We start from the raw sequence: 21,840 nt of genomic DNA, 5'->3' as shown, positions 1-21,840 counted from the left end.
ATATATACTTAACTGGGGAGTCAGGACAAGGTCTTAGATGGTGAGTTGTGACATCCCTTTACAGTCTAATTTTCATACTTCATCCATGACCTCAGGCCCTCTCCTTCCTTTTCCCAAATGCCTTTTCCTTGATTCCTTTATTATATCTTCCTTTTACTCTGCAATTGACATGTTCAGATGTGGAACTTGAAGGCAGAGGACAGAAAAAAGAAGAGGGAAAAATAATGTGAAGAAGAGAGTAACAGAAGGAGAAAATTGTGAAGCACAAGACAGCAAATGATGGACTATTGAGGAATTTGAGGAAACAGAAGGGAAAGGGAAAAAGTTGGCCAACTTGAAGCTGTGTTGAAATCTCTGAACATATATTAACAGGAACATGCATACATCTTCCTCTTTCAATACATCCAAAAATCACCATCATTTTATTGCTTTAGACTAATTTTATGTGTTCATGCACATGACACCACCTTTCATAAGCAGACCGAATCAGGTTTTAACTGGAGTAGCACTTACAAAATTCCTCACAAACACTGTTTTAAAGATATGCTCAAGATCACAGGATACTATAAAAATAAGTTCATATCAGTTTAGTTGTGATGTTGTTTGTGATCAGTAACACACAACTGTAAAAAGAAAGCCACTCATAGAACAGTATATATCAAATCAAATAGATTTGACTTTTCAAGCCTGAAATACAGGAACAGTATGATGTACAGATGTCCATCACTCAGCTGCTGCCCCAAACAGCAGCAAGAAATAAATTGTGGAAGGACTGCACCAGGAATGGCTCCTTGGGAATGCTGCCTAACTCTCACAATCAGCAAAGGTGCTAACTTCCATTCCTTAGCACTGGGATCACAAGCTCAAATCGAGTGTATGTGCCAAAATCATGAGCTGATTCTACTGCAAACCTGCCAACACGAAAATCTTGCTGCAGGGTAGGATGCAATGCAAGTTATGGCAGCTTTTACAAATACCAGGGATGTTTTCTGCTGCCTGGCAAAGCCTGCTGCCTCAGTCTGCTCATCACAAAGAAATATACTGTCTGCTTCCCAATTATTTGCCTTCTTTGTTTAGGCAAGAGGAGCCACAATAGAAGGACAAGATTCTGTTCCTAATTAAGCCAATGCATTCCATTCAAATAACGAGTTTGTACTAGCACAACAGAGAGAAAAGCTCAGCCAGAAGAGAGTTGTTTGTTTGTTTGTTGGAATTATCTCAATATTTTTCTCTGGGAGAGTTCAGAAGCTTGAGCAGAGGATAGAGAAGTTACAGATCCATAGCTCCCAGTTACATTCACACAGAAAAAGCGTTGTCAGATCTTTTCCCTGTTATGCCAATCACCCTTTCATATGTTTCATATGTCTAATGCTAAGCTTCTAGCTACTTGAGTCAGGAATAAAAAGAAATTACATCTATTATATGTGCATACACACTCACACACAAAAGTTTTACATGACGTGTTTTTCTTTGAGGGCCAGTTAAAAGGTATTTATTACCAAAGAGAGCCATTTAAATGCTGCTGGTCACTCCTACCATGGCCAGGATCAGCAGTAACAAGGTTTGAAATAACAAGCAGCTGCTGAAGTGCTCAGGTACAGTCAGCATGGGAAACTCACACTTGCTGTGATAAAGCCCAGCAACACTGCAGTCTCTAAACTGCACCAGGCCAAGCACACTGGGATATTTGTGTTGGCTGTTTTTTCTTACACACAACTTAATAATAAACATAAAATAATAAATACATAACCATAAATTGGCTTATAATTATCAATGGGAACTAGCATTAGCATGTCCACAGTGGTGCTCATGCTCTGCTCATTTTGAGGGTTTGCCACCCCACATCCCTGCAGGATCTGTTTGTCTCCTCCTGGTTTTTCTTTTGCTGTTTTGATGCTGGAGTGTTGAAGGGTAAGGCTTTGGTTTTTAATGTTTGCAGTTGCTTTTTACCTCATTTCCAGCTCCAGGCAGGAAGGTTTTGACTTTGATTGTCTTTCCAGGTGCAGGAAAAGGAGATTCCATCAGACTTCTCATAAATGGATAAACCAGGGCAGCAGATATTCCCCTTCTCCTTTCAACCTCATCCAGGATCTGGTCCATGAGTAAGACATAAGTGATAGAGAGAGAGACAGAACATGTCAGCATCACATAGACTTTTGAAGCATCCTTTGACCCATGTGTGCTTAAACATGTGGCAGATCTAAGTTTACATCTCTTCTGTCATGTGTTTCTTCATTACCATCAATCCATGTTTTTTGGTTACAAAATGAAGCCTGTTTGTGAATGTAATTAACACAGAGGCAAGGAAGAATTAACAAATCTGGAAAAGAGGAAGAAGACTCAACATGACTAAAGGGATCTGTATATTGTTGGGATTATGCCTGAAGAATATGGTGAGCTGAAGGAGAGAAAGATGAAGACAAATCCCACCATCACAGCCCAGACCAGCACCACATCTCAATGGTACATCTTGAAATTTGTATCAAGAAAAAAACTTTCTTCTGCACTGAGCATCTCTTCCATTTCAACTGAGAGGCCAGAAAAAAGCCAGAGTAGCAAAGAAAGCAATGCTTCCACTATGATAGCAGGACAGAGCTCCTGAAAGGGTCCCAGCAGTGGCTGTTGGGTCAGAGTCTGCACTGAGCTGGAGACCACTATTGACCCCTGAAGCACACCCAGCTGTTCACACTGGTGCCTGCATTAAGGTAATTTTCTCTTGATGAAGCAGCAGGCAATCTAGCCTTGAAATAACCAGATGGAACTTCTTAAAGATAGAGGGAACTTTTATTTTCTTCTCTCTGATTGCATGGGACAACATAAATTAGATCACAGCTAAGTTTTCCCACATTAGGCAGAGCATATAGATGATAAAGCTAAAGACAGAAAGCAAGGTTCAAAGCAGTTAGTGGTTTGACCTGCAATGGTGATCTTTTAACCACCACTCCAGAGTAAAAGGCCATACAACAGTTAGTGAGCCTGAGCCAGACATTTTCTCTTGTTTCTCTTGGAAATGATTTTCACTGAAGCAGAACATTAAAAGACACTTAAGCCCAAGCTGGTGACCTGTAACGAGAGCTGGTGACACCAAATGCCAGCAGAGGCATTCACTGGTGCATAGTTTCCCCTTCCTCCCTGTGACATAATGAAGGCCTAACTAAAGCAGAGCTGCCCGTGTACATAACTCACATTCCAGCCCTTGGAAGTGGAGGATAACAATAAATGAGGACGTGGATTTCACTCTTGATGTAATTTGCTGCACAGCCATCCTCAGCAAACAAAACCAGCTGCCCACTGGGAAGCAGCAGTGATGCAGGGCTGTGCCCCAGGTCCTTTGGTGCTCCTGCATGCTGCCAGCACTCAGCTCTGTTCCTGCAGCCACAGGATTGGCTATTTGATGCTTTTTGTTGCTGGGGTTGGGGTTGTGTGTGTGTCATATGCCTGGCTCCAAGGACCTTCACAACGCAAATAAAAGGAGCATTTAAACCAAATAAAACATGAACAGAGATCCCAAGAGATAAAATGGTCAAAACCATGACCAAATGAACTGGCTGGAAGTTAAAATATCTGTGGTTCTTAAGTCTGTCTGAGCAATAGGTATTACAACAGTGAGTGAGCAGGAAAGGCTTTGTGGAAGACTAAATTAATGCAAGTTATCAGCAATGGGATGATAAACATTTTAAACCAGAAGAATCTTTTTGCTTTTGTGATAAATAATATCCAAGATCTAACATCCCACGGTCTTTCATCGTTCACAGTGTAGGATAGAGACAGCTATTCATTGTACTGGGGGCCAGCTGTCCGACCTTATACCTCAGCTGCAGTGATACTTGGTTGTAAGGAAGATACTTAATTTATTTTTCCTTCTCCCAAGTCTTCCTTTGAAAAACTGAGCACTATCAAAACTGGGTAAAAACATAAAAGCAAACAAAGAGCCTCACGAGTTTTGTCCACACCACGAGTGTGGTGAGCTGGGTGATCCTCCCAGAATAATGCATTCCATTTCACTCACAGATATCTGTGTTTGGATACATATTGTATCTAAGAGACACTGTCAAACCCTTGATTTCAGAGCTTTATGAAAGATGTCAGAAGCAAAATTGCAGTTAACTATTTGTAACCCAACTGTTGTTCTTCACATAAGGCTTCTGTTAAAGTTTTATCTAGAAAAACTTGAAACATGCTTTAAAGATAATATTCTGTATGAACATTAGATCATTTGAAAATGTAAGTGCTATGATTTTTTATTAGCATCAATGATTTACATGCAATTTTCAACTTTATTCCTATGAAAATTAACAAGTAAAATCTGTGAAAGTCATAAGAGATTTCCCATATCTGAAGTGAAAACCTCTGGTAAATTAAAACACAATCAATTAAAATTGGGCTAATTAAAATATCATCTGTGCTTTATCCTAGGCTCCTAGGGTGAAAAAAAAAAAAGCGTCACTAGTGTTAAGTGTATAGAATTCACATATCAAATAATCTTTTTTCTCAACCTCATCATTCCACAGGGTGTTGGAGTAAAAGTGGTACTGGCCCATCATCCAAACTATGGATGCCAAGAATTACAGCTCAGCACAGAACAGTTGTAGAAAACAATGGAAAAAATTGCAGTCAGCCAGATCATACAGACACCCAGATGTTTTCTGAATCAATTTCTGCCTCAGTTACAGAAGTAATAAGACATTCTTTGATGAACCAAATAATAGGGATGGAATATCCAAAACAGCAACTGTAAAATAGTTATCTCCCATCAAAAGAAGGAATTCTTCCAGCCTGGTTCATCACTGCAGATGTGTCTCAGTAAACAATCAAATTAAAAAGCAATATTAAAAACTATGTCCTTACCTTAGAAAATAAGTCAAAGCACCCCAGGCGGCTGATGACACAGTAAACTTCAGGTAGGCGTGGGCCTTTTCCATTGGGCTGATAACAGCAAAGAGGAGATGGGAATTACATACTAATGTAGAGCCATGAGGAAATACACTTCTCTCTCTGACCACACAGTTGGCCATCATGTGACACCTCTCACTGTCTGCTTCTCCAACAAATAGCTGCTCTTGGAGAAGCATCATATATCTTCCAAAAGACAGGAAACCGAAAAGCACAGATAGAGCTTATCCCCTTTGGAAATCACAGCATGTCGGAGCTGGATCCCAGCATGGCTCCAGTTTGCAGCCATGCCAGCACATGGAAGCAGGGCTGTAACTCATGCCTCTGCTATCTCTGTCCCCTGCTCCTGCTGCAGCACGAGGAGCAGGGCCACCCTGGGGCCGTGTGCTGCAAGAGGAGAACTGCAACACTCAGGGAGGCCCTGATGGCTTTAGGTCCCCATTCCCTCACTCCATGGTGCTCAAAGAGAGCTCAGCCTGCAGAAGGTGAGCTCACAACCTTAACAAAAGCAGGCTGCATGATCATTAACTTCCTTAGACCAACTCATGATAAACATGGAACTCACATAACTTACACAGTGGCAAGTATGAATCAATGATACATATCCATCTTACCCCCTCCCCAAGAGAAACTGTAAAGACCATCCTCTATAACCATCCTGTATAAGATTTGTCCTGGAGAAGCAAATGGTACTTCCTCAGCATACTGGACTCTGCTACCCTGCCTATTCCACTTATCTTTATCTCTCTGTTGGACTCTACTGGTACAGTGATCAACTTCCCTGTGGAGTGTTTGAAATTCACATGCCACAGAGATGACAATCAAGAGCAACTGAGGGGTAGCTGTGCTTTTTAAACCTGAATATTGCACACTAGACTTGGACAGTCAGCAGGTGCCTGCCTGTTATAATAAAGACCACAAAAAAAATACCAAAGCTAAGTGAATACAGATGAGTCTATTTCTGGATCCAAACCTGCTCATTCCACGTCACATCTCTGAAAAAGCAGAGCCCTTTTTTGTCCATATTAGGTATAAAATCCTTTCTAAAGGCACTGAGTGATTATATCAAGCATGTGGGATTTTGGTTAAAATCATTGTGTCAAATCTGCAGGAATGCCGAAGCCATGCCAGGAGCCTTGGACAGCTCCCAGCCAAGAGCTGTCTCACTGAGTGCCAGTAAAAACATCACATTCCTGGGTCATCTATAAGACCAGAAACAATAACTGCTTAGCACTTACTCCAAGTTTCTCCTTTATGGAATATCATTGCTTTCAAATGTCTTAAAGGCTACGTGTCTGTGGGAGCTGGGATTCTTCCCCCCCTGCTCTCACTGTGTAGAACATCCTTTTTTGTTATTTCAGAGACCTTTTCCTGCAAGCATCACAGCCTCAGAGATTCACACACATCAGCTGTAAGAGCAGCAAGCAAAACTCTTGAGCAGAGACATTCTGAGGGGCAGAACTTCTCAAATTTATAGCGCTGGCAACCCTTCACATAACTTCTCCTCTCAGCAATCAGTTTACACCCCACTTTAGATTGATCTAAACACCCATTGTGCTTTAGTTTGTTTCTTTCCTTGGAAAGAACATCATATGGGACATGACACTCCTGCCTGGACTCCTCCCTCATCACTAGGGGAGACTCAGGCCCTGGGTCTGCCCATCAGTACCAGTGACACGTCCTCTCTTCCCAAAAGGGAGCTCTCCCAAGTGCAGGTTGTGCTCTGCAAGGTAGCTACACTGTCTTGGAGTCATGTCCTTCATCCAAGGCTCACTCCTGCACACAAAGAATAGGTCCAGATCAGGAAAGCAAAATGCTGAAGTAGCCCAGCTGAGAGGCACCCGAGTGACTCTGACTTGGTGCACTGCACTGCTCCTGAAAGAAGAGAGATGGAGGGGTTGATGGTTTGGGTTTGATTTGCTTTCAATTTGTTTTTGTGGAGCCCAGGATGTTTTCAGCCTTAGTCCAGTATCACAAAATGAAAATGGTAATGAGTTTTGATGATAACAAGGCAGTTTCCCAGAATGATGAACATAAACTGACAAGAACTTGGCTGAGATGGAGAAGCCAAGCTCTGCATCTGGGCTGGTCTACACGTGGCTCAGGACAATTTTTTTTTATAGTGAATTTAATCTGAATATTACTGACTAAAGCCCACTCCAAAATCTTTGGCAGGAGAAACAAGAGGCTTTTGCTCCAAAAAATAAGCCTCCCATTTTTCTCTTTCAAATCCCACCTCCTTGTCCATGTTCTTGGATTCTATGGAGCTTTCAGAGATCTCCTCTCAGTCTTCCATAGCACTGAGCTGTGTGAGGGAAGTGGCCTTTGCAAAGCACATGCACTAGCCAGCATATCCAGAAACAGAGATATTTCTTAGTGGTGCCAGGAATCAGAACAATTCAAACACTGGGAGGCTAAAATGCATAGTCAGTCACAAGCCAGTTTCTATGGAGGCTCTTGATTCCTTGTTAGGGCCAATCCAAATGCTGACCATGAGAAAACTGTGGGTGTTGTAAATCCAAAAGCACTTGTTAAGCACTTCTTGTTCTGTGAAACATGAACCTTGTGTGCCAGAACACTCGGTGTACACAGGGCTGTCAAACTGCTTGGGCAAGGGCAGGATGGAAGGGAGCAAGGAGAAAAAAGGGTTTTTCCATAAGCTTTTTGTAGCTCCATAAACAGTCTGCATCCCACAAAAGTTGCTTTCACATTGTAATGAATGCCCTTCTCCTGCTCCCAACAAATGCAGGATGTCAGGTTAGTCCCACCTAACAACTGCTTTCCATGTTTTCAGGTACACACTTTACATTCTGGCTTCTGCTCCTCCATGGACTCCTGGGACTGGCTTGTCTTAGCCTAAAAAAGTGGTGGAGGATCAAATTTTATGTGAGAGGGAAGAGAGGTGTAGGATGGAACAGCCCCTGCGAGGGTGCCCAAATCATCTCTGCTGCTGACATGTGCACTCACTAGAAAAGCTGTTGCAGGATTGCCCTGGAGGTATCAAGATGTAACTGGAAAATTTCATGCTATCTATGGAAATGCAGATTGTCTGCCATGGGACAATACGATACATTCCATTCTAATCCTGTTCCAAAATGAAACGAAACAATATAAATACATTTAATGGGGATACTGTACAGGATTTGTAGAACAAACAAAACATAATTGTCACTGTATCCCTTGAGGTAGTTTTGGCACACAGACCCCAGAAAAGGTCTGGAATAATCTGAGATCTGAAGGAGAAAAAGTGGAACAGTTTGTTCATATCACAACATGCCAAAGGAGAGCAAGGCTGACAAAACACAATTGTTTCCTAAATGCAGGAATCTGCACACCAGACCCTGCAGAAGAGCAGCCAGCCATCCTCACAGGATCAGCCAGCCACAGAGCTTTTGCCAGCGAGGCTGCCAAATGCACCAGAAGGTGTGAGACACCTCTTGCTGGGTATTACAAGAGCATCCCTCACCAGGACAGCTGGGGAACATTTTCTAAGGAATTAGCCTCACAGCAGTTGGCTTGGCTTGAAGTGGAGCAGTTTGTAAGAATTTTAGGGGGGTTTCATGGTTCTGTGTTACCGTGTGGCCTCGCCTTTCCCTTACATAATGTCTGCTATAAACTGCATGTAGTTCCCAAGTTATGGTTTTTGCATTTGACAAAATTTGCAGGTCAGGAATGGGACTAATTGAAGGAGATGCTGTGCCCTCCTGGACATCAGAGCCGTCCTGGCCTAACTTTCCAAAACCTGCTCAGGAAATTGGACCCCCAAACACAAAAATCTGTTACTGGTATATAAAGAATGCCTGCAGGATTTACCTGCCCCTTGCTGCCTGTACAAAATCTGTATTTTCTGTAAACAGATATATCACACTGAGGCACACACCAGTGAGGCTGTCCCACCATGCACCAACCTTTGCAGGGGACATGAAATTCTCACACTTTGTGAGCACAGCCAAACCCTATGGAAAATGCACTTCAGGTAACCACCCAGATTCCACAGTTCTCCCAGCAGGACATAAGGAGGTTGTATCACCCAAATAAAAGATCTCTGCTACTTTTGCCTTTTCCACAGGTAGAGGAAATGCTGAGATGTTTCTCTGCAGCTTCCAGAATCCCCTCTCTTTCTAAGCCCCAGTTTTGCTCTGAGAAGGGCATGGCTGGATTTGCCCCATAAAGGGCAAAGCTGGTGAAGTGCACTGGCACCAATCCTTCCTTTCCTTGGCTGAGCAGGCTGTGCCAGTGGGGTGAGACATGTCAGTTTCTCTATGCCAGGGCTTGGAATCCAGATTAAGCAACCTGAATTAAGTGATCACCAAAGGTGGCAGCAGCAAATCTGCTTTATAACTGGCTTTATAATTATTAGATAGATTTAACAAAGCACTATCTATCTTCCCTTTTTCTTTTTGCTGTTTGATTGATTTCTGCCTTGTCCAGTGGAGGATAAAAATCTCCAATGCTGTCTCAAAACACCATTACATAAAAGTGTGCACTATTGATTTAATTCTGTTCCTGGTATTTCCTAATACACTCAGCCATCTTTTGCACCAGCTGAAAGTCAGTGTTCTATTTTTATGTTGTCCTTACTGTAGTGTGAATTTCACTGATCTTTAAATGAGTAAAAAAAGTCCATGGTAATGTTTCATTGAAAAACTGATCCAACATTCCTGTGTATAAATGTCTTTTATTATCACTGGTTATTTCAATCTCAGCATGGTCCAGGACCAGCCATGTGGCATTTCACAAAGGCAAGCTCTGTGCAAGACTCTCAGAAAGATAAGAGTCTTAAACCACCTTTACCTGGTAGAGTGAAAACATTCCATAATTTCATTCCAACCAACATTTTCTGAGGTTTTGTTATTTTTTTCCCCTAATGGACCATACTATCCTTTTAAATGACAATTCATTTAAAAAAATGTAATTGTACTGTACTCTACAGCATTATGCTTATTTACACCAGCAAGAATGACTTCTAGGTGCTTTCCTTGTTCATCCCTGAGTTACCCCCTGACCAGCCCTAGATTTACTGCAGCACAAGCCTTCAGTGACATTTCCTGCCCACACATCAACCTTGTGGTGGCCCCCTGTGAGACACTGTTTTATACAGAGTGAGTCCCTCTGAGGCTACCTATAGCAAACACCGCCCCCAGAACTGATAAACAAGTTTTCTGTTATGTTAGCTTAATGAAACTTCTTACAAATAGAGGAACCACACACAGCAATACCTCCCAGACAGAGCATCTGCTGTCTGCACGCCAAGGGCTTTGCCAGACAGAGAGCAGAGGAAGAGCAGGGTCAGGCACAAGCAGCACTGCAGGACAGAGGGTGCTGTGCTAGTGACAGGGAGTTGCTTTGCTGGAAGCTATTGAAGGCAGGTTTTCCCTGCCTGAAAAGGTGGGAAATTATGCCAGAAAGGGAAGGGAGGGGAAAGTGTCAGTGTGCCTTACTCTCAGAGAGGGGGGAGCTATTTACAAACTGCTGTAGACATTCATTTGACACACAGAGTCAGCCAAAGACTCTTGCAGCATCCAATATCCATGTAAGTTCCCCAACCCAGTGTGGACAAGTCATGAGAACATGACAGGAGCCATGGCGCCCCACCCAGTCACTCACAGACAGCTCCAAACCTACACAAGAGGTGCAAGGCCAGTGCAGGGACAACCAACTGTTTTCTGCTTTGCTGCCATCCTGTCAGGTGTGCAGGATGAGAACAGAATTCTTGTTTGCTCCACCTCCCCTAACACACCTGCAAGCCTCTGTGCAGACTCCTCCCCCCGATACACACACAATGCTCTCAGTTTATCAAGTGTCCAGAGATTTTCCAGTTGATGAGACAACACTGTAGGCTCCCCACCTCACCTGTTGAGCACCCCTGGTCATGAGGACTGAAAATTATATGAGAAACCAGACTTCCCACTGCTGGCACCAGCCTGTTGCTTGGCTCTGAGCTGCAGACTGATGACACAGCACTGGCAGAGTCCTTTCAGATGTAAGCAGCTGCCCAAGAGATAAACACAACTCACAAATGTTTAGAAATACCAGCTTTCCCTTTGTTTCCAGTGTTGTAGTATTTCTGATTGTGCTTGAAAGTACGTAACAAAGAATTTATGAAGTGCTCACACAAGAAACTTTCCACATTCTCAGAAATTCACATGCCTTGGGATCTATCTGACTGAAATGGCCATTACAAATTATTTTAATTTAATTTTACATTTCCAAATTTCAGAGTGAGAAAACCCTGTTTCCTTTAAAAATACACCTTCACCTTCAGTTCAGACTGTAGTTTTGAGATCTTTTTTAAGAGAATTCTGCCCTTTGAAGGGAGGGTGATGTACTTACCAACAGCCTCCTGCAGTACCCGAACCGCCGGCTGCCATCCTCCCCAGTCAGCATGAAAGAGAAGGTCTCACTAGGAGAAAGTGAATTGCCCAGAGCTTACATCAGAACTACAGCATGGCTACAAGATAGATCCCTTAGGAAGGGACACTCATCAAGTGAGAGATGCTTCTCACTGGTCTTCATCATTAGGACACACTCTGTGGAAAAATTCTGTTAGCAGTATGGTTAAGGACAACCCATGTGTCTTAGAAGAGATGGGTGCTGAGTGTCAGTGACTGCAGAAGAAACATGAGAATCAGATTCCGAGGGCAGTATTCCAGTGCTCCTTTACCTTTAGTATAATCCTGTCTTTGGACTAAGCTTTGTTCATAAAACCTTAGATATTCTCTGAGAGTAGAGAAATAATTTTCTAATCCAGAAACAACACAGGTTTCCAAAATCCAACTCATTTTATGTCTTTGTCTAGGATAAATACCATTTGTGACAGAGCAGTAAAACAACAGTTTAAGGCTGCAGTTACAGCACAGGTAAAGGACTGATCTGTGAATTTGTGCCTGGGCTGTGAAACATTCCTGACTGCTTTGCAAGTTTTAAACTGCATTATATAAAACACTTCCTAGTGCTGAAATGCCAGGGTTTGTGTAACTACAGATGTCTTGGGGGAGATCTTATTGTGGTCTTTCAATACATAAAAGGAGCTTCTAAGAAAGATAGGAATAGACTTTTTAATATGGTCTGTAGCAATAGGACAAGGGATAATGGTTTTAAACTAAAACTGGGTAGATTGAGACTAGATAAAAGAAAAAGGTGTTTTACAAAGAGTGTGGCAAAGCACTGGGACAGGTTGTCCAGAGAGGTGGTGAATGCCCCATCCCTGGACACATTCAAGGTCAAGCTGGGCAGGGCTCTGATCAGCCTGATGAAGATGTCCCTGCCCATGGCAGAAAGGTTGCACTAGATGACCTTTAAAGGTCCCTTCCAACACAAATCATTCCATGATTCCATCCCTTCTGCCTATCCTGTTACTCTACACCTTTGGGTCAACCAGTTCTCATGTATCAATGCAGGGGAAAAAAAAATTATACATTTTTTTGAGGTTACTTTGAATGAAAAAGAAAATACAAGCCTGGCTCTCCTTTTCTTTGCCCTTCTCCTGCAGTCATTCATCTCCAATGGGAGGAATAGAGGGCTCCTCTGCTGGAACAGAGCACAGCTCCAAGAATGTTCTCAGACTGCAACATTTTGAGCCAAATGAATGAGTAACCTGCAATGTTATACAAGCTCTCTGAGGTGAATGACTAGGGCAGGGGGTGGGCAGGGCCTCATCCTTCTAAAGATTTATTTAAAATACTTCCATTTATTCTTTTGAGTTTAGCACTCAGAAGAACCTTCAAACCTCCTGCCCTCAGCCACACAGGCCTGTGAGGCAGGCAGAATAGGGAAGAAAAAGAACACAGAACTTCAAAAGAAAGAAAAATTAAATACAGCTGCTTGATCACAAAGTGGCCAAGACTCAAACTGCTGCTTCCTTAATTGGGCATTGACGAGGCTGAGGCTGCTCCAGTGCACTCCAGCATCATTCCAGCATCACTCCATCGTGCAGAGGAGCTCTGGAGCACTCACCTGTTGTACTCAGAGACGGGGAGCCAGTCCTTGGCATCAGGGAAGCAGAACTGTGGGATAGCCTTGAGGCGCTCCTCCGCTTCCCGCATCTGCTTGGTTGGTCTCTCCAGCTGCCGGGACAAAAGTGAGGTTGGGTCAGTCCCTGGAGTGTACCTTCCCAGGGGTAGGGTCACTGAGCAGCTCTGAGAGCCAGGGCCCATCAGATTGTCCTGTATTTGTGCTTGGCAGAGTGAGGCATGACTCCAGGACAGGCTTATAGGTGCTTGCACAAAAGAAATAATCACTGCTAGGGTTTTACATTTTTTCAATTGTCTGAAACTCCCTTGTTGTACGATGGCCACTTAAAACACAGCCCTAACTCAAAATACCTTTCTGCTGCAAGAGCAAAAGAGAAATGCCAGAGATCAGCAAAAGTCTTTCCAATGACTTCAGCGAGTTTTGGAACAAACCCTAATACAGCCAAAATTAGTTAAAAGTGAAATATTTAGAAACTGAATTTAAACACAGTCCTTAAAGCATCCACCATCAGGCCAAATTCTCCAGCTCTAGAAAAGATAAATTTGAAAGCAGAGAAAGCTTTCAGTTACCTTCTCTATGCCCTTTGCTTTACAACAGATTGCTTTGGAACAATCCTGAAAGCTCCATTTAAGAACTGGAATTCTATTAATTTTTCCATTTATTCACCTTACTGATCTTGGAATGAGCTGTACATAGGAATTTTTCTTTTACCTTGGGAAACTGGTATGTCACTTCTGGGAGGTAAGTGTTTTTAGATGGCTTCTTTTTCAGGGACACTACCACAAAATACTCAAACAACTCCCGCTCCTGCCACTCAATCAGCTCCAGTTCCAGGGTTCGATAACTTGGAGCCCTCTTCAGCATTGACTGGATGTGTACAAGGCGCTGGGTGTGAGCTGCCATTTAAAAAGAAAAGGGAATAAAAAAAGAGACAGATTATTACCTGAGACTCTAATGTGTTTGTGTAAGCCACAGCCATTCACAAAGGACTTTCAATTTTCAGTGTTCTCCTTTCAAAAGCAAATCTTCTAAGTAGTAAACCTTCTGTAGCCTCTCTCACTAACTGCACCCATAATGCAAAACTCTCTCCAAGTACTGAAGTTATGTAGCACTCGGTCACTGAAATAATTTGCAGTTCTTAACTGCTACCCTACCAAAGGTCTGGCTTTTCTTCACACATAAAACTGGATTGTAAGCCCTTATGTGGTTGTGCAAATGCACTGGGGCCTCCAGGGTGACACATCTGAGACCTGGCTTACCCCAGTGAAAAACAGTTCTGTGCCCTGTCCCTACACATCACAGCTTTTTGCTACCAGCCACATAAGGCAAGCCATGGAGTAATCTCCAGGGAAGGGGGCAGGGAGGAAAGAAAGATGTGCCAATGGCCTCCTGTGGGTTGCTTTGTTAGTGCTAATTTAATATAATTGATCTTAGATTCATGGTCATGAAGGCAAAGATGCCTTCATGCAGGGACTTGCTGCTTGATACCTATGGAGGACTGGTCATTAACATCACTACGAGTTCTGGTACACCAAAAAAACCCAAAACCAGCTCAGTAAAAGCAGCTCCCCACATGCTCTTCCCCAGCTCTTCACACAAGGATCTCTAGGCAATGGCAAAGGAAGGAACTGCTAGCAGCACGCCTCAAACCCTCCAGGCTCTACTCAGTGCCAGTACCCACAGCTTCCAAAGGCTGATTGACCCTTGTGACAGGGAAATAAGGTGTTATAAGCACTAAGGAAAAGCCCTTGATGACCAGCCCTCATACATCTGGTTCAGCAGAAAAAAATTAGAAAAATTATTTTGATAAAGCACTTGGGTCTCAATGTGACTGCACGACTAAGGAAGCTAAATCCCCAGAAACAGCCTGCCTGCTCCAGCCTGTGTGGCTGGCAGCCCCACACTGCAAGCCACTGCTTCACGTTTGCTGCAGGTGAAACCAAAGAGCCCACCCCACCAGATGGGCACCCAGTGAGTCCTGTCATGCTAGACATGGCAAGGATGCCCTGAGAGCATCAATGTGAACACAGTCACTCAGCAGCAGCTGGTTAGAGAGACATCAGGATGAAGATTCTCTGAAAAGCCTCCCAGTCTCCAGTGAGATCAGAATATCCTCCCAGTAACAAGAGAGGGGCCAGGCCCTGTCTCTCTTCTTTCATGGCCTATGACAACAAGCAACCCCTCTATTTTCTGACACAAAGAGAACAGCAAATGCTTTTGGCTTGGTACAGGTAGACAAAGGAGCAAGGAGCCATTTTCCACACATGACTGTACAATGTTGCATACAGCCTGTTTTGGATGATCTTACCATCACCTACCTGGCACAAATCTGTTTCCCTAAGACAATGTTTTCCAGAAAGCTTTGCTGCATGTACAGTAAGCAGGTGTCATCTGCAGTAGATAGGAATGGATGATCGCCCCATATCTTATAACAGCTCCATGCCCCTGTCTTTTTTACCCCTCACCTACTAACATGATGGGTTTTTAGCAATGCTGTTGCAGCTGTATTCAACTGTTTTACAGGCTTCTTTCTGTATCAAGACTTAGGAAAAGGAGGGACTAATTTACTGGGTTTGTGCAGGTGCTGATAAAGGAATTTCTACAATTTACAATTTCTACAAGACTGCAGACCTACAAAAGAGTCTAAGAACCACAACACTGGATCAGACCCAGATCCTTGCCTCCAACAGCAGCGAGCAGTAAACACTGAAAGCAGCATATGAACAAGAAAGGAGCATCTTTATCCAATCTCATCCCTCTAAGCCGGCACCCAGTAGTCAGTCTGGAATAGATCAGCATCTCTGAAGTGGCTGACAAAGCCAATCTATCAAAGGTCCTGTTCTTCATTAAAAGACACAGTTGCCAAATCCTTGTTAGATCTTCACAGCTTATTTTGTCCTTGCTTTCTACATTCATGCTCCTGTGTTGGGACTTTGGGAGCAATGCAGTAATGGAGTTAGGAAACTATAGATAATATAGGCCATGGCCAGGAACAATGTGTAGTAGCAGGAGAACATACACTGATAAGGTGTGTGACAGGGTCTGACTAGAAGTCACTGAAGGTTGGTCCCTTACCTTTAAACCTGTCATCTGAGTCACTCTCACTCTCGCTGTTCTCATCTGCAGAGGACAGAGAGGCATCAGTTAATGCAAAACCAGAGCAAACAAACTCCGCTGTGCTGCAACTGGGAAAAATCCTATCTCACATCTCTGAGCCTTGTGACACACACATGCACTTCTCCTCAGTCTTAAAATATCTTGAAATAAACAGTTTGAATGACTCCTTAGATTGTGTTTTCCTTGGATTCAGTTTCAATATTGCTAGAGAGTAAGAACTTCATTTTGATGAAAGGGCAAAATTCATTCTGCATTCATTACAACAACTGTTTCCACTGAATCCCCATCTATGCTGAGCTGCAAAAGCATCATTTGGAATGTGGGTCTTAACCCTTTCACTTCTTGTTTTCAGGTTTTATTTTTTTTTTATTTTTTTTTTTTTTTTAAAGTTATGCAGCACTTGAGAAGTCAAAGTAAGCCTTATGAGCTTTGTCTGCCTGGGCAACGTTCCCAAGCATCAGAACTCACCAAACTGAGTTAGAGTTAACAGGCAAAAGTAACCTTATGACACAATGTGTTACTGAGGGGTTCTGTATTAAAGCCCTATTGTACTCTTATTACAAACAGGGCCTGAATTTCCTTTTTGGCCCCCATTTTTCCAGAAGCAATCTGAAGCACAGGGTGAGTTACACACTGTGAGTGCTGGGAAAAAGCATGCAAGAACTGCAGAAAAAACTGTGAATTTTGGACAGAACTTACAGTAAATGTGGACTAAAGAAGAAGCTGGGTAAGTCTAGCTGACCATGGGATTAATAGGATACACAATACTGAGAATCTCATTTATTTTTGGCTCATCCCCATTTTTTCTTCTTGCAGAGAGAAAATTATCATTTTTTAATTATCATTATCTAATTTTTTAGAAATTAGAACAGAAAAAAGTTCTAAAATAAGTGGAGTCCAGGGTATATGAGGAGGAAAAAAGGAAATTGATTAATCCTGTAGCATCCAAATGGATTCACTGAACCATGATACTTGAACCATACCTCGTAGGGACGCTGTCTCAATATTGGACATGGAAAGTTTCTTCAGTCGTTTTTTCCCTCTTTTTGCACTGTAGATGGAATTAATTCTTTGGACAAGCTGCAAAATAAGAAAATGAGGGATCAGTAAGACTAAACATTTTCCTCCTAGGAGACTTCTAATTAATGTATTCAAAGAAAACATGGATGATAGACCAGCTAACACAGATAACTGTCTGCCCCAAAAACACCTGAGATGATGGCAAATATTAATGAGATGACTTCTGTTTGTTGTCTTCAGCAAGAGGCTGGGATTACTAAGAATCCAACATCAAACAGAATATTATAACTTCGGGAGAGACACAAATATGTAGCACTTAATCTTCATGATGTTTTATAAATCAGGAATAACATATTTCATTCCATAGCAGATTTCTTCATAGAACTATAAAAGAGTTTGCAAATGCTGTTTCACCTCAGCTTCCAGAAAGAAATAAACTGAGTGAAAAGATGCACTTTGCTATAGACACAGCAGAAGGGCAGTAACAGAGCACAGAGCGAAAAAAAGCCTTTTTAAGTTTTCCCTCTAATAACTAACACTATCTCAATTTAAAAAAATATACTCTCCAGGAATATGTGATCCCGAAAGGTAAAGTAGAAAGAAAATAGAAATTATCACAAGATTTGCAATAAAATTGTGAACATTCATATGCTGAAATCATAATTTCACATAAGGAGACTATCTGTCCCTTCTATTAAAAAAATTTGGTACAAAATTAACAGCCAAACTTTCCAAGTCTTACTCAAAATCAGGTAGTAAGTTACTCTGTAAGTAACCCTATGATTTCCTCCAGAGATGTGTGCCCATTTGTGAAGTATAACAATATATTCCAAGAAAATAAAAATACAGTAAATATTAGGGACGTAGAATTAATTTCCTCCTTAAACAGAATTTCCAACAAATTCACAGAAACACAAAAATTTCCCTCTACTCACAGTATTTATAGCCATGTACTTTAAAATATGCTCTCTAATAAGAACAGGAAAGAGTTGAATACACAATAAAAATTAGCTTTGTTCACAAGCCAAAATGAAGCATATTGGCAGTTCTCCCCCTCTGTGTTGCTATTGCATTGTTGGTTTTTTGGTTGTTGTCTTGTGGCTTGGGGGTTTTTTTCACATTCCATTCTGAAACTAAAAACTCCTTGAAAAATGAAAAATTAAGTTTTACTTCAAATGCATCACGACAGCATGGTTATCAGGATGGGGTCGCTTGTGAGTAAATGAAGGGAAACCTATTGGGCCAATTAGTTATTTTCCTGGAAACAAATGATGGGGAAATAAACCCCTTCAGATGTTGCTACACGTTATAAATAATAATTGCTTGGCCATCACCCATTCAAAATCTTATTATATACACAGCAATGCTCTGGTTCACAGAGCTTAAAGAAGAGTGGAAAACAGAGCTGTCTTAAAATCAATTCTGTGCGAAGATGGCCATCAGATGTTTGTTACTCTTGGAGAACTTGGAAGTTATCACTTCTAGGGAAGGGATTTTGCTCTAAATGTTCCTTCAGGGTACAAAGAGAGCTTTCAGTGATGTCTAAAGGCTGGCTAGAAATGCACAAGCTCTCGCAGGAGATAGGTGACCTCTCCCCAGCACAAGCCTGATGACACCCCAGTACCTTGGGGATCCTCCTGGCGCGCCGCGTGGACAGCAGCTCGCTTGCGGTGCTCAGGCTGTCCTCGTTGAGGCTGGAAGGGGACGAGGGGATGCCCAGCTGAGCCAGCAGCAGCATGTCATCGTGGCTGTGCCGCTTGGGCAGCCGCGGCAGGCGGTGGCTCTTCCTCTCTGACCAGTTCCCGACGCGCAGGGAGTGGCTGCTGGCCTTGGAGGGCAGCTGCAGGGACAAGAACAACTTGAGCTCTGCCCCTCTTGGCAACTCCTGGGGCAGAGGCAGCTCTTGTGACAGAGTGGTGGCTGCACAGGGACACCACGCCAGGTGAGCACCACTGTGCAGGATGTGTGTCCAGAGAGGCTCTGAGGTCACAGTGAAGGGCCAGGGGTCAGCCTCAAAGACTTTAAAGTTCAAAGAAAACAACACCATTTCTGACCTGCTACATTTCCATGCACACACATCCCATCAGTCCTGTGAGCCCTGAAATCTAACTTGATTGTCAGGCTTGGCTGACAGCAGAGCACTCACCCAACAGGCCTGGTCCATTCCTCTGACTTGCAGGAGTGAAAATAAAGAGTCATTACACAATTCAGTGTAATATTAATTCAGTGCAAAAGTAATAACTAAAATAGCAAATTCATGTTTTTTTATCCAAGAAAAATCAAGCTTGTTCTGTTTTCATGGTGTTAAGAAGTTTTGAGATCTGACAATGAGCAGAGGTGCTGTTACAACTCTCCCTGCATTCCCAAAGAATTCCCTTTAAAACATGAAACTGTTATCACTACAGGGCAAAGGGAAAATCTCACTGAAGGATTAAGCACCAGGTAACATCTGTCTTTAAAAAAATGGGGGTCTTTTGGAGCAGTCCTAGGAGCAGCTCTGCCCAGCTCCAGGTTTCTGCCTTTTCCTCCCAAACACAAGCACTGTAAAGAAGCTTCATCAGCACGTCCAGGAAAAAATAATATTACATCAAGCATCTGTCATTTGGCATTTACTAATATTCTATCAGCTCTGTTACAAGCTATAAACCTGCAGCAATAAATGTCCCATTTGTTGGCTGACTGATTTCAGTGCCATCCTACCTGGGATTAAGCACAGGTGTTTCTGTGGAGAGGGGTTGCATCACAAATACAATGTCATCATATAACATTCCTTTCGTACCTGATGTCTTGAAAAACTGAAAATAATCAACAGGAAAAGACACAGACCACACCACCAGTGTTTCTGAGGTCGCTGCATACCACAGGTTAGCACACCAGGAAAACTGGTGGCAGTCTATACTTTATTGAAAGGAATTCTTTTTGGAGATGATTGTTGGAAGCTCACTGACCTTCTGATCTCTTCCATCTTGTTTATCATCATCCATGACTGAAAAGTCATGTTGCTAACCCAGCTGTGTTGCTATGATGGAAAAACTGGGTGATAGATCATTGCCAAAGCCACCATTCTTCAGAAAATTCAGACTTTTCTATTTCTGGTCATTGGAGAATTACTCAGGCCCAAAGCTGACCCATTCTTAGTGTCACCTCATTTTAAATATCAGCACAGTGACAGTGCAATTATGGCAGGACTGACTCCTGTCAGGGCACTGCCAGCAGCATTTCAAAAAGAAGCTACCAGAATAAAGACAGCCCTGTTGCAAAACGTACCAGAGAGTTCTTGTTTACTGAACAACTTTACAGAAGCCATTTAAATCTGTAAATTCTTTGGTAACCTTCTGTTAAAGAGGTAACACTGGCCAGTGTCTCCCTATGGATGTGTATGATTCCCAGCCTAATGACACACCCTCAGGGATCCTCTGGATGCTCCACAACTCCTGTGAACACACACACAGCCAGAAGGAATAATTGTTATGCACCATGTCCCACTATGAGGGACATTTCCCTATTATCCTGATGACTGCAGTGTCTATTTCTCCTTACTCTGCCTGATTACCACTTTCCACCTGTTCCTTTTCCAGCAGCTTTGCTGAAGTCACTCCTGGTTTACAAAGGTTGTGCTAGGAGCACACAAAGAATCCTGGTGATGCTTCTTTTGTCTCTTGGATTATGATGCAAGTGACAGAAAATGCATTCAGTTTTCTTTCTAGGTCTCTTCACAAGACAAAAATGTAAATTGTGACCTTTTGTTCAACTGCAATTTTTCTGTTAATTCAGTGCAGTGAAGTTCCTTTAAGGGTGCTTTGAATCTCAAAATTAAGCATATGATGAGATTTGTATTTTTTCTTATGAACATAGTGATCCCATAAACAACAAAGCAACCTATTTCATGGTGTTCACAAAAGAACAGGCTTGCTTTGGAAAAAAATTCACCACAAAAGGGGAAGTCTGCAGAGCTCCTCATCTTTCTTTTCACACTATAAACACAATTTATACAGCCTTGTTAACTGCAGACACTCAGGTTTTTCTGACTATTTTATTATTTGTGTATATATTCAGGGCTTTTACCTGGCATTCTCTGTTTTACAAGAAACACGCCACACACTACAAACTTCCCACGAGCAGAGCCACACCAGGCCCAACAGCGGGACAAAAGCAGCAGAGCTGATTTCTCCCGTGCTGTCCCTGCCTGGCAGCAAGGCGATTCCCCGAGCGCTGCAGCCACACGAGGAGTTAAGTGAGGCGCAGATTCAAACAAGCAGCGGAAGGGCTGTGCTGGGGCAGCTCGGAGCCCTGCGGGACGCGGGGCCGCCGCCGCCCGGAGCTGTCGGAGCCCGGCCCGGGGGCCCCGCCGCGCCCCGGGCCGGGCCGGGCCGGGGCAGCCCCGAGCAGCCGCTGCCTTTACCTGAGGAGGGGCTGGGTATTTCCTGCTCTGCGGCGTCCACATCCTGTGCAGGGAATCTAGGGAGTTCTCGGACAGCTGATGGGATTTTCGCCCAGCGTGACGGCCTTTCAGCTCCACATCCTCGTACGGGTTTTCCTTGGGTGACTCGCCTGCACGTTTGGGTTGGGGTTTTTTTTTTGTTTTTTTTGTTGTTTTTTTTTTTAAGGAAAGAAAAACAGACAGGAATGTAAAATTAGAAAAAAAAAAGATAAAAAAAAAGTCATGTGAACCAAGTGAAAGGCTTTTAGAAAAGCTCCTCAGCTTTCAGCATGACTCATCCCTCTAGCTGCAGCTGGAAGTATTTGGAGGAGAACTTGGCTATGAGGTCGACAAGTTTCTTCGGATTTTTTTACTGTCCCCCCTTTTTATTTTTTATATTTTTTTTTAACTAAAAT

General features: G+C 42.8%; 1 protein-coding gene across 11 annotated transcripts in view; it reads right to left on the bottom strand.

The window, feature by feature from the left end:
- Positions 1-21,840, bottom strand: part of DENND2B (DENN domain containing 2B) — a 154,340-nt gene that overhangs the window by 23,610 nt on the left and 108,890 nt on the right. For all 11 annotated transcript variants that reach the window (XM_088057377.1, XM_088057374.1, XM_014257918.2 and 8 more), the window contains 9 exons: positions 21,407-21,555; positions 18,629-18,844; positions 16,968-17,064; positions 15,943-15,987; positions 13,579-13,763; positions 12,850-12,959; positions 11,227-11,296; positions 4,849-4,926; positions 1,951-2,091 (listed from right to left, as the gene is read on the bottom strand). In XM_088057377.1, coding sequence (XP_087913503.1) covers positions 1,951-2,091; positions 4,849-4,926; positions 11,227-11,296; positions 12,850-12,959; positions 13,579-13,763; positions 15,943-15,987; positions 16,968-17,064; positions 18,629-18,844; positions 21,407-21,555 — 1,091 coding nt within the window. The remainder of the gene's footprint in view (positions 1-1,950; positions 2,092-4,848; positions 4,927-11,226; positions 11,297-12,849; positions 12,960-13,578; positions 13,764-15,942; positions 15,988-16,967; positions 17,065-18,628; positions 18,845-21,406; positions 21,556-21,840) is intronic.

This window comes from Pseudopodoces humilis, chromosome 7 (assembly GCF_049639895.1).
Source record: "Pseudopodoces humilis isolate 2021_Gansu_Grassland_sample_001 chromosome 7, ASM4963989v1, whole genome shotgun sequence".
Classification (NCBI taxonomy): Eukaryota; Metazoa; Chordata; class Aves; order Passeriformes; family Paridae; genus Pseudopodoces; species Pseudopodoces humilis.
The sequence above is the reverse complement of the archived record's forward strand: the minus strand, read 5'-3'. Positions and strand labels throughout refer to the sequence as shown.